This window comes from Thamnophis elegans, chromosome 4, assembly GCF_009769535.1.
Source record: "Thamnophis elegans isolate rThaEle1 chromosome 4, rThaEle1.pri, whole genome shotgun sequence".
Classification (NCBI taxonomy): domain Eukaryota; kingdom Metazoa; phylum Chordata; class Lepidosauria; order Squamata; family Colubridae; genus Thamnophis; species Thamnophis elegans.
In genome coordinates this window covers 135,408,521-135,421,080 of record NC_045544.1, presented here as the reverse complement: position 1 = coordinate 135,421,080, position 12,560 = coordinate 135,408,521, and the positions used below count along the sequence as shown (strand labels likewise).

The window sequence follows — 12,560 nt, the reverse complement described above, 5'->3', positions numbered from 1 at the left end:
CTGCGTGGAGGCTCAAGGGCAAAAAACGGGCTTCTGGAAGTTCCAGAAGGCTGAAAATGGGCCCATTTCCGGCTTCCGAAGGGCCTCCGGAACCCAGGGGAGGCCATTTTTACCCTCCTGGAGTCTCAACAAAAGCCTCCAGAGCCCGGGGAGGACAAAAAACAGGCCTCTCAGAAGTTCCAGCCTCCAAAGCCCAGGGATGGCGAAAACGCTCCCTTCTCCCGGCCGTGATGCAAGGGGCCGACTAGGCCACGCCCACCCAGTAACCGGGCCGAGAACCCATTGCTGAAATGTTAGAAACCCATCCCTGAAGCTAAGGAAGGGCTTACCGTAAACAATGGGCTGGGTCTCCGTCGCCTGCTCTTCCTCTTTCCTCAGCGATTCTGAGGCGTCCAGCTTGTCCACCTAGGAAAACAGAAGGATCCCAAAGATCAGGAGAAACCACCCGGCTACTACTCAGCGTCCTACATTGGCTGGCAGAGAAGTGGAAAAGCCTTCAGGGGGCATGAAACACAGTCAGAGAAAGGAAATCATGGACAATTTGTTTTTTAAAAAAATCAAAAATAAATAAATAAACCCAAGTCAGGGAAGGAAATGTCGGTAGTCTAAATGTGCCACCCGGGTTTGCAGGAGATGCCCAAGAGATTCTCCTGAAGAGCCTTCAGCGTGGAAGGGAGGGTGGGTGGGTGGGCAAGGGAGCTCTAGCTGTTGGAGGGCTTCGGGTCTACCTCGCACCTTGTGTGAAGAGATCGCCGGGAACCAATTTGGTGGACCAAATTAATGTACCAAGTTCCAGGGAATTTGCTAAAGCCATCCAATCGCCTCGCCGTATACCCCCCCTCCCCACTCTTCCCTTCAAGCTTCCCCCCACCCGCCACCCGCCGGTGTCATTTGCACAGCGTTGACCCGAGCCAAGGTCAAGCACCAAGGGAATCAGGAAACCCAAGCACTTCAAATGTATATGAAGGCTCACTGAAAGCTTAAGCTCGCCACAAGAATCTGAACTACTAACGGGCCAAAGCAAATTGGAGGGAGATAAGAAAGAAAGGAATTCTAGGCGGGCTGGACTTAAGATCTCTCGTGGGCGGCGAAAGGACTCGAGATCGATGACGGACTTGACCCCTCCTTCGGGCTCAGCTTGGTCATTTTCTACAGCCAACCTGTTTTGCTAGCCCGTGTGAGAACCAGCTTTTTAGGACAGTGTTTCTCAACGTGAGCAACTTTTAAGATACGTGATTGGTTGGGGAAATACTAGGAATTGAAAGCCACGTGTTTTAAAGTCGCTGAGGTTGTGAAACACTGCCGTAGGGTATGATGGAGCTGAGAAGCACAGGCAGGATGCTCTAAAATGAGGGTGTCTGTGATCTGTGGACTTCAACTCCCAGAATCCTTCAGTCAAAATGGCTGGCTGAGGAATTCTGGGAGTTGAAGTCTTGAAGGTTGCTAAGGTAGGACACCCCTGCTATAAAGCCACTCAGAGTCATTTAAGTGAGATGGGCCATGTAGGTAGGTAGGTAGGAATGAACGAATGCATGCATGAATGGATGGAATGAATGAATGAATGAATGAATGAATGAATGAATGAACAAAGCACTCCATGTGGGAGCTATCTCATGCAGAAATCCCTCTTCTAAGCACAGTGATTTTCACAACTTAAGAACAAAAAGGCTACTGAGGTATTTTAAATTTGTATTTAACAGCACGTCTCTTGTTAGATGGATGGCCAGTATGGGTTTGACGGTAGTTTTATGCATCTGGATTTAGATCTTCCCCATTTACACCACAATCAAACAATGGGAGCCATTCCATACCCCCACAAAGAGAACATAAGGAGAAATCTAGCCACAGAGGGATCAACCCCCTTTTTGATAAACTCTCTGGAAAGTAATGTTTATCCAGCCTTTGCTCGATGGCAGAAGTTACTCCTCGACTCACAAAGCTTCATCTCCTTTCATCAATATAGCAAACTTTTTCCTTTTCCTAACCTTCCCTCCCCCACCCCCAAAAATGTGTTTTATTACGCTTAAGGTACCTACAAGCAAGCAGCATTTGAGATACAGCCTTCCCCAAATAATGGCCCCTGAAACCACAATGCGCGCACGCACGCACGCACGCACACAAGGGAGCAGGTGGCTATGGTAGTCCTCGACGTACAACCACAACTGAGCCCAAAAGTTCTGTTGCTAAGCGAGACGTTCGTTTGATGAATGTCGCCCCATTTTACAACTTCTCTCGCCACGTTCGTTCAACGCATCAACTTCCCGTTGTACATTTAGTAACGGCGGTTGTGAAGTGAATCTGGCCCTCCCCGTTGACTTTGCTCGTCAGAAGGGACGCTGCAACCGTCGTAAATAGGAGTCAGTTGCCAAGCGCCTGAATTTTGATTCTGTGGGGATGCCACAAAAGTCGCTAAGCCTGCGAAGCGGCCTTAAGTCACTTTTTTCAGTGCTGTGGTAACTTTGGTCACTAAGAGAACCGCTGTAAGTCGAGGACCCCTGCACATCCAGCAGCCCCAAGCCAGGTTTTTTATTATTATTACGATTATTATTTTCGGTTGAGATCCTTTATTCCTAAGAAAACCAAATCATTTAGGCTGGAAAAACCTGCTACTGCGAAGAAGGAAAAGAGAAGTGGGAAAGTGTTTTTAAGGTGCTTAAGGTACAGCTTGAGATAAAAGGATAAAGCCAAAGCAGAGGAGAAATCCAGAGATCTTCCACCGCAACCAATTTGGTCCTGGGGGTTGCTGGTTTTGTTTTTTTCTCCCGATGGCTCCAAAGAAACACCAGGGTTTTTCGTTTTTGCTTTTTTTTAAAAATGACAATCTGGTTTAAACCGTGGAGAGGAACCGGATGCCCTGTTTGTTTGTTTTTTATTATTATTATTAACGGCAAACCGTTCCTTGTAAAAGGAAGGGGGAAAAAAACAGAAAAGGCTTTTCCACAGAGACTGCAATAAGGCTGCAGAAGGGAGAAAAGGAAAAAGGAAAAAAGGGAGGAAGAAAGAGAGAGAGAGAAAGAGAGAGAGAGAGAATGAACCGCATGCGGTCAATGCTAAGAGATTTGGTGTTATATGTGCATGGGGAAAAAAGGCAAAGGAACTGAAGAAGCAAAAGGAGTGAAGTTGGAAGATGGCGGCCAGATGCCTCCCTCCAGCCCGCCTCCCCCTACCCCAAAGTTCACGCACGCAGAAACAGCCCCCACCCCTGCTGCCCCCTCCGCTTTCCACAGCAATGCTTTGCAGCTTAGGGGAAGTGAGATGTACATCACAATGATGGCCGGACATGCTCAGTTCAGAAAAGCAAACACCGCAGTTCATGTACCTTTTTTTCACACCACACGGGCCCTGCCTTTGACCTGCTAGCTGCTGGGGGACTTGGGCCAGGGGATAAGTTGGAGCCCGGGCCGGTTTCAGACTTTTTGGGTGGGGGAGGGAGTGAAGGGGGGGGCCAAGAGTGGGTGTTTGTGTGCATGGCCCAATTCTCAGATGTGAAGAGGGAAGCTTGGATCGGCCCATTGGCAGAAGACAGGTGGTGAATTTGAGGGAAATGCCACTGAGCGGGGAAGAATGGCTCAGCTTTGGGAAGTGGAGGCCTTGGCTCTGGCTTAAAACAGGGGGCCTGGGAGGTTTTTGGGGGTGAATGCAAGACAAATCGATGGGAAGATCCAGGCCTTAGAATCAATCAATGGAAAGACCCAGGCTTTGGAATCCACCAACGAAATCAACCAATGGGAAGACTTAGGTCTTGAAATCAACCAATGGGAAGACTAGGTCTTGAAATCAACCAATGGGAAGATCTAGACCTTGAACTCATCCAATGGGAAGATCTAGACCTTGAACTCAACCAATGGGAAGACCTGGGCCTTGAAATCAATGAATGGGAAGACCTAAGCCTTGAAATCAACCAATGGGAAGATCTAGGCCTTGAAATCAACCAATGGGAAGACTCAGGCCTTGAAAACAACCAATGGGGAAATCCAGAGCTTGAAATCAACCAATGGAAAGACTTAAGCCTTAAAATCAACCAATGGCAAGATCTAGGCCTTGAACTCAACCAATGGGAAGACGTAGGCCTTGAAATCAACTAATGGGAAGACTCAAGCCTTGAAATCAACCAATTGGAAGACTCGGGCCTTGAAAACAACCAATGGGGAAATCCAGAGCTTGAAATCAACCAATGGGAAGACGTAGGCCTTGAAATCAACCAATGGGAAGATTCAGACCTTGATATCAATCAATGGGGAAACCCGGAGCTTGCAATCAATGGGAAGACCCAAGCCTTGGAAAGCAACCAAGGGAACAGGAAGCAGCCAGATGGGACCAGAGAGGCAGAGACCCGACTGGTGTGGTAAGAGGGAGCCTCTAAGCAGCTAGCCGCTCTCAGCAAGACGCGTTAGTAAGACTGGCGTGGTCACAATCCTCTCCAGGGAGGGGGAAACAACACAGCGTCAAATGGGAAACCCAACTGTCTCCCAGCCCCAGCCACCCTTTAGGGAGAACCAATCAATCAAGTGCCCCGGCTGTTCCCTGCTCCTTCTTTTGAGAGGTTTCTCGGGAGAGGGTTAAATGCCTGGTGAGCCCTCCGAACCCGTGATCCGGTAGATTGTTTCTAACCTTCCTGGAGAGTTGATGAGCCAATTAGGGTCTACGGTTCTGTCCTACAGCTATGATTCTGGTTTTTCACTTGCAGAGGCTTTTTTTAGTGGAGAGTTTGTTTTTTTTCCCAAAGGGACGGGTGGGCAGAAAGCAGTAGCAGCAGTGTAGGGAAGGTAGGAAAAAAAAGGAGAAAAATAAAATAAAATAAAACTCATGCAGATATCCTTAAGACTTAGGCCCTCCAGGCTTTAAAAAGATGGAAAAGAACCAACTTTCACCTTTTCCTTTATTGTATCAACCTGCAAAGGAATTCAGAAGGTGCAGCTTAGAGGAAAAAAAAGAAATTCCAATATTTTGCATTTTAGAATTAACAGAGAGCAAGTATAAAAAAAAGAAGAAGAGGGGAAAGGTTTAGAACTCAAAAGGACACCTTTGGCTGCCAAAAGTCAAGTTCCTTCACGTTTCCATGTTCAACTGGGCAGCGTTCTCACGTTACACCAAGAACAAAGAGAAGGGCAAACCTGTGCCTTAAAACTCCCGACCAGTGTTGGGCAACCTGACCAGCTTTTAAGAAGTGTGAATAGGCTGGGGAATTCTGAGAGTTGCCCTAGATCAGGGGTATCAAAAACTCAAGGCCCACAGGCCACATCCGGCCCACGGGGTGCTTAAATCTGGTCCAAACAGCTGGCTTGGAAATATCAAAGGACCAGCCCACGGAGCCTCTGCCAGCCAAAATGGGGCACGCATGTGTGAGCGTGCACACCCCCCCACGGTGGCCCATTTTTGGCCTCCCCAGCCTCCTGCAGCCCTCGACCGGCCAAAAGCATGGGGCAGGGGTGGCTTCCAGCCGGCTTTACTACCGGTTTGCTTGTGCGCACACGCGCTGGGTGTGCGCATGTGCAGTTAAATTAAAACTGTTCTGTGCATGCGCAGAACTCCAAAACAAGATGGTGGCAGTGACAGCAGCAACCAGGAAACCAGTTTGGGGGTGTGGAAGGCCTGGGCCGCTGCCGCCATACCATTACCAGTTCGGCCGAACCGGTAAAACCCACCACTGGCGCGGGACCTCCCCGCGGCCTGTTTCCGGCTGGCAGAGTGCTGCAGGAGGTTGGGAAGGCCCACCATGGCCACACTCACCCCCAGCCACACACACGCCCCCCAACCCTGATGCGGCCCTCGAGTTTGACAACCCTGCCGTAGATATGAAAACCTGAACTTATTTTGGCCCTGATGGTAAAAGTGGTCAAAGTTCCCTGCTTCAAAGGATATTTATTCCTGAATTATGCAGAGGTGGGGTGGGACTTTTTCTAACCCAGCATTTGAGAGACCTTGAGAGACCTCCTGCTGCCAATTACCTCCAATAGACCGATTAGATCCCACAGATTAGGCCTCCTCCGAATTCCATCCGCCGGCCAATGCCGACTGGCGACTACCCGGGGGAGAGCCTTCTCTGTGGCTGCTCCAATCCTCTGGAATGAGCTCCCCGTGGAGATTCGAACACTCACCACCCTCCAGGCCTTCCGCAAAGCCCTTAAAACCTGGCTGTTCCGACAGGCCTGGGGCTAAAGAGCTGTTGCCCCCCTCCTCGAATGGTATGACTGTTGTGTGCTTTTAAATTATGTATTGTTATGTTCGTCTTTTTTATTCCCTCTGTACCCCCTTCCCTAATTTGAATTGTGAGCCGCCCTGAGTCCCCTTCGGGGAAAAGGGCGGCATATAAATGTAATCAATCAATCAATCAATCAATCAATTTCAGGAATGAGTTTTGGAAGGAGGGGGTGGGCTGGGCTGGGCTGAAGCCACATTTCATATTCTAATTTAGAAACCAGCCAGTCTGAGCACTGGCTGCTCAGTCGTATTAGTTATTTCCTAACTTTCAGCCTGCTTAACCATAAACCCTAAGCGCTCTCCTACTAATTCTATTAAAACACCCAAAGACAAGGTTTTTAAGTACCACAAGCTGTGGGTTCAAACTTCCTCTGCTCTGCTACTGGCTTTCATGTTATATTTCCCTAAAGAGAAAAAAAATTTTCCCTCTTTCCCAGCCCAAAAACACAATAGGGGAAATCAACCAAACACCTTTTAGAAACAATTCAAAACTGCCCGAAACAAGGGGAAAAAAACAGCTCAGCTCACATGCAACTTGGAATCTCCTCCCTATGGGAATCTCGGCTGTGGGAGATCTGCTTCCAGACCTCCCCGAGTTGGCGAGATTCTCAATCCCCAAATTATGCCAATGTGTTTGGAAGACTCAAAGGGCTTTGCGACTTCAATCGTGGCCAGAACAAGCGCAGCGGAAGCCTTGATCTACTTAGGCTCAAGGCCCGCAGCCTGGAAGAACGGTTGCATTTCAGACTGTAAGAGTAGATTAGGAGACAGGATCCGCTGTCGGAGACAATCTCCTTGCACGAAGTGTGCAAAAGGGATCCATTTGCTTAAGCTTAACTAGCAGCTGACACTCCTAGAGGTTTGTTCCCACTCTCAAGTAAAGGGTCATCCAATGGTGGGTTCCAGATCCCGTCGCAACTGGTACGCTGCGTTGGGGCCGGGCGTCCACTTTGGGCATGCGCGCTGCACACACACACCACTGCCCTGCGATGCTCCAGCTGCTCGTCGGACCATACACTGCGCATGTGTGCGCAGATGGCTTGGTTGTCTTAAAAACAGGTAAGGAACCGGGGGGCGGGGGGGGGGGGCAACCAAACGAACACCGTTCCGGTTCGGTGGTCGGTTCGGTGGTCGCTGATCAAGAAAAAAAAAAAACAGTGCCTCCTGAAAAAACTCACCCTTGGGACAACCATCCACTGTCGCCAAAAATTCTCTTTCCACAAGGACATGCAGGCTTCTTAACAGGTGAGATTGGAAACTAACCACAGGGGCCCAATCCCTGTTTTACAGACCCAAATTTGGCAGATTTACTGTAGCCGAGAGAGAGAGGAAATACAGGTAGTCCTCGGCTTACAACCACTACTGAGCCCCAAATTTTCGTTGCTAAGTGAGACATTTGTTCTGTGAATTTTGTCCCATTGTACGACCTTTCTTGCCCCGGTTGTTAAGTGAATGACTGCAGCTGTTAAGTTAGTCATGCAGTTGTTAAGAGAAGCTGGCTTCCCCATTGACTTTGTTCGTTAGAAGGTGGCCAAAGGGGATCACGTGACTCAAACCCCCCCCCCCGATGCTGCAACCGTCATAAATATGAATCAGTTGCCAAGCGCCTGGATTTGGCTCACGTGACCATGGAGATGCTGCAACGGTCGTAAGTGTGAAAAATAGTCATTAAGTCACCTTTTATTAGTGCCGTTATTAACTTTGAATAGTCACTAAATGATCTGTTGTAAGTCGAGGACTACCTGTATTCAAAACCAGAACCCAGGCCACTGGCTAGGACCAGGGGTGGGATTCTACCCATTCAGATCGGTTCAGGCGAATGGTTAGCTCCGACGATCAGCTGGAGGTGAAGTGGTTCGCCCTGACGATCAAGTGCGCCCGCCCGCCCCTGCGCTTTACCGACCTATTATCTTCTCAGCTGAGTCACGTGGCAGAGTGGATTGCCACGCCTCTGCTGTTTTCCTCCCCAGCAGTAAAGCGGAAGGAGTTTTCTCAAAACTGCACGTGCAAAGAAGCGCGCGATCTCCGATCCGGTTGTTACACCGGTAGGATCCCACGACTGACTGGGACACTACTGTGCATCAAAAAACCCAACGGACCTTTTGGAGGAGAAAGGAAGGGCTGGCATCAACAGACACAGAGGTTCGGGGAGGGCACGTTTTTCAAGAGCTGAGGGTCCCATGAGAAAAAGCAAGACAGCGGGCGAGTGACAGACAAAGGGGTCTGGGACAGGTGGGGGGGGGAGAGGAGGAGGAGGAGGCCAGGACCCTTACCTTGCTCAAGTATTCCTTCATGACCTGGATGAAGTAGGGCATGGCAAAGTCCATGATGTTGTGTCTCCAGGCGGTTTCCAAGACCACGTCTGGCCGGAGAAGGTCGTAGCAAGTGAAGAGGCAGGCGCCAAAACATTCCTGCTTGCCTTCCTGGAGGAACCACTGCAGCAGCTCCTCCGCCAGCTCTGTGTCTTTGGACTCTGAGGCGTATTGCATGGCATCCTGGAAGGAAGGGGAGAAGGAGAAACAAGGTCCCATCAAGGACGGGTCATCAGCACAATGCTCGGGAAGGGCAGGGGAGCCCGCCAGCTACCAAACTCAATTTCAATTTTTTTACAATGCTGTTGCCTTCGGGGGCCGGGATAGGCTTGGCCAACTTGACGTCACTTGCGTCGGGGGGCATCTGTGGTGGCCCAAGCGCTCTGCCAGCGAAAACAGGCTCCAGAGCTCCGTTTTCAACTGCGACGGCCTCCTGCTGCCCTCTGCCAGTGAAAATGAAGTTCGGGAGGGCCATGTGTGCCCCCCCCCCCCCCGAGTTCCATTTTTATTGACAGAATCACTGGACGCCGGTCCTTTGCTGTTTCTAGAGTGGCCCCGTGGACCAGATCTAAGCATCCCGCGGGCTGGATCCGGCCCCCCAGGCCTCAAGTTTGACACCCCTGGACTAAAGATTATCAAATTAACTGTCCTTTTGGTTTCTAAGGAAAAGCAATAGCACTTAAGTCTTATATGCAGGTAGTCCCCGACTTACCACTGCAATTGAGTCCAATTTTTCTGTTGCTAAGCGAGACACTTGTTAAGTGAATTTTGTCCCATTTTGCAACCTTTCTTGCCCCAGTTGTTAAGTGAACCACTGCAGTTGTTAAGTTAGTGGTTGTTAAGTGAATCTGGCTTCCTCACATTTATTTTGCTTGTCAGAAGGTTGCAAAAGAGGATTTACATGACTCCGGGACACTGCAACCGTCATAAATATGAACCGGTCGCCAAGTGTCCGAATTCTGATCTCATGACCTCAGGGACGCTACAACAGTCATAAGTGTGAAGACGGTGATAAGTCACTTTATACAATGCTGTTGTAACTTTGAACAGTGCGAACTGTTGTTAAGCCGAGGACTATCTGTACTGCTCCAGAGTGCTTTTACATCCCTCTCTAAGCAATTTACAGAGTCAGCCTCTTGCCCCCAACAATCTGGCTCCTTAATTTCCCGATCTCAGAAGGATGGAAAGCTGAGTCAACCTTGAACTGCTCAGGATCAAACTCCTGGCAGTGAGCTGAATTAATCTGCCATACTGCACTCTAACCACTGTGCCAGCATGGCTCCTATTAAGTATTATTTATATGATAAACGTTTCAGTCTTGAACTAATTACTTAATATTAAAACAAACCTATAAATGTATATTTGATGCTGTAAGTCAACCCCCCCCCCCCCAAAGTCTTTTAGAGTGGATGGCCATAACGAGAACATCAGAGACTAGCAATAGCATTTAAGACTTATATACCGCTTTGCAGCCCTCTCTAAGCGGTTTATGGAGTCAACAATCTGGGTCCCCATTTTCCTGACCATGGAAGGATGGAAGGCTGAGTCGACCTTGAACCCTGTCAGGATCAAACTTCCAGGCTGTGGGCAGAGTTAGCCTGCAATACTGTATCCTAATCACTGCGCCACCCGGGCTGCGGAGCTCTTCCTGAACTCATCCACCCCGTCATCCTTCCCGCTGGGCGGATGCCGTTGAGCTCCGGTACCTTGTAGAGTCGGTCTTTTTTGCAGAGTTCCACGCTTTGCTTCCAGCGGTTGTTCCCTTTGAAGAGATAGGCAGCGATTCTCCGGAACTCGATCAGCTCGTGTTTCTCCAGGCGTTGGGCGAGGGAGATGTTGTCGAAGTTGTCGTAGGCGTCTATCGATGTCCGAAGAGCCTGGACAGGAGATAAGCCGGCACTATAACCCAAGTTTTGAAAATGGCCACCCCTGCAAAAACTGAACGTCGGGAGGTCGCCGGCCTGCATCCCACCTTCCCCAAGCCACCAGGGGTCTCGCCTTGGAGTCCAGGATGGGCCCCGGAAACCGTCTCCTACCTGGTAATCTTCTTCTGTAATGAAGAGGTTGTTGAGGGACTCATTCACAGATTTGTTGTTGTGGTTCTGCACCGAGCGCAGGTAGGGCTTCACCAGCGGAAGTTGCTTCACCTGTTCAGAGAACACACCTTCACTGTTTAGGCATCAGGCTAAAATCCAGGAGGAGGTGAGTTCTAGTGCTGCTTTAGGCACGAAAGCTGTCTGGGTGACCTTGGGCCGATCACCAGGAGATGTTGAGTTCTATTCCTGCCTTAGCCATAAAAGCTGACTGGGTGACATTGGGCCAATCACCAGGAGACGGTGAGTTCTAGTGCTGCCTTAGGCACAAAAGCTTGCTGGGTGACTCTGAGCCAATCACCAGCAGGTGGCGAGTTCTAGTCACAGCTTAGGCATAAAAGTCAGCTGGGTGACTTTGGGCCAATCACCAGGAGACGGTGAGTTCTAGTGCTGTCTTGGTGATGAAAGCTGACTGGGTGATTTTAGGCCAGTCACACACTCTCAGCCCAGTCCATATCACAGGACTTGCTGTTCTGGAGAAAGCAGGAGCATAGTACATGTTTGCCACCTTGAGTTAATTTATAAAAATAATAAAGGCAGGATATAAATATAGTATTTTTTGCTCCATGATAGCACTCCCCCCCCACACACAAAAAAAGTGGGTGGAAATGTCTTATGGAGCAAAAAATACAGGCCGCGGTAGCAGGGTCCTTTGACGGTGCTGAACCCCGCCTCTTCTGTCTTTGCCATTGCCCGTTTTCCTCCTCTCAACCTAGGTGGGTCTTATGGTCAGGTGTGTTGTTAAAAGTGCGAAAAATACGGTAATAAATAAATGAAGAAATTAAAAACTTCCCGAGGGCAAAGAAAGAAAGGAAAAAAGCCCGGCGGTTTTCTTGCTTACCTTACTAAAGAAATTGACCGCACGGGTATGATCCAGCCGTGGCGAAAGCACCATCAGTAAGTCGTTGAGCAGCAGAGGTTTAAATTCTAGGTAAAACTGAATTGCTTTGTAGTAAAGCTCCACATTCGCCACCTGCAAGGACAACAGGCAAGAAGAAGTGCTACTTCTGCATGTTTGCAAAAAACAATGACAAGGGGGATGCGAGTAACACAATCTTCCAGCCAAGCTCACTCTTCATCAGGCCTTGACGTGGTGTACAGCCCGCCCTGCCCCCAAAAAGGGCTGCATTTTTGCTCAGCTGGCTGCAGCTGCTTTCAAAACCAGCGGGTTAAGAGAGCATGGTTTGGATTTGCCTGGCGGCTTCTCCCCTTTTTTAAGCTCGTCGCTGATTGCCTAGGGTAGAGCAGTGCGGTGGCCTAGAGGGGGAACTCTCGCCTCACAATCAGGAGGCTGTGAGTTCGCTCCTAGGTAGAGGCAGATATTTCTCTCTCTGGGCACCATGAGAATATATCTGCCGAACAAAACTTCACACTGGCGACCTGGAAAGGCATCCGGCCAATAAACATTGAGCTCCGTTCAGTTGCCCAGACTCTACCCTGCAAGGGATTATGGGGTCGTTAAAAGGAGATGCTGATGATGATCAGAGATTGCCCAGATAAAAATAGAAGATAAAAGAGTACATTCTCTACATGTGCTCCAAGGGTTTTGGGGTTGGGTTGGTTCCTTGCTTCTAATATCAAGTGGAACATGTGGGACACTGTTTCTAAGACCTGGTGAATAAAGGTGAATACAGATGTCCCAGGATAATGTTGCAGGATCCAGTCAGGATTGGTCACCGGGACCAGAGGTTTAGTCTTCCGAGGTTTCGGACTTGTGCTGAAGCCCCCATCCTCAGGGCACTTCTCTCTCACCAGAATGTGTTCTTTGGACTATTCTATGCAACTTTTAAGACCTGTGGACTTCAATTCTCAGAATTCCCCAGCAAGAGAGGCCCTCGTGAGAGGGTCACACTTCAGAAGACTCTGGATATAAAGTGGGTGCTTGAACCTATTTGTTGTGGCCTGTCGACCACCAGCCCCTCCAGCAGCCAAATCAGATGAGGAGAAGGAGGCA

General features: G+C 49.4%; 1 protein-coding gene across 1 annotated transcript in view; it reads right to left on the bottom strand.

Annotated features, from left to right (window-relative positions):
- CLTC (clathrin heavy chain) overlaps nucleotides 1–12,560 on the bottom strand; it is a 110,781-nt gene that overhangs the window by 4,972 nt on the left and 93,249 nt on the right. The window contains exons 27-31 of the mRNA XM_032217115.1: nucleotides 11,448–11,579; nucleotides 10,550–10,660; nucleotides 10,220–10,390; nucleotides 8,475–8,696; nucleotides 330–405 (exon numbers count right to left, since the gene is read on the bottom strand). Coding sequence (XP_032073006.1) covers nucleotides 330–405; nucleotides 8,475–8,696; nucleotides 10,220–10,390; nucleotides 10,550–10,660; nucleotides 11,448–11,579 — 712 coding nt within the window. The remainder of the gene's footprint in view (nucleotides 1–329; nucleotides 406–8,474; nucleotides 8,697–10,219; nucleotides 10,391–10,549; nucleotides 10,661–11,447; nucleotides 11,580–12,560) is intronic.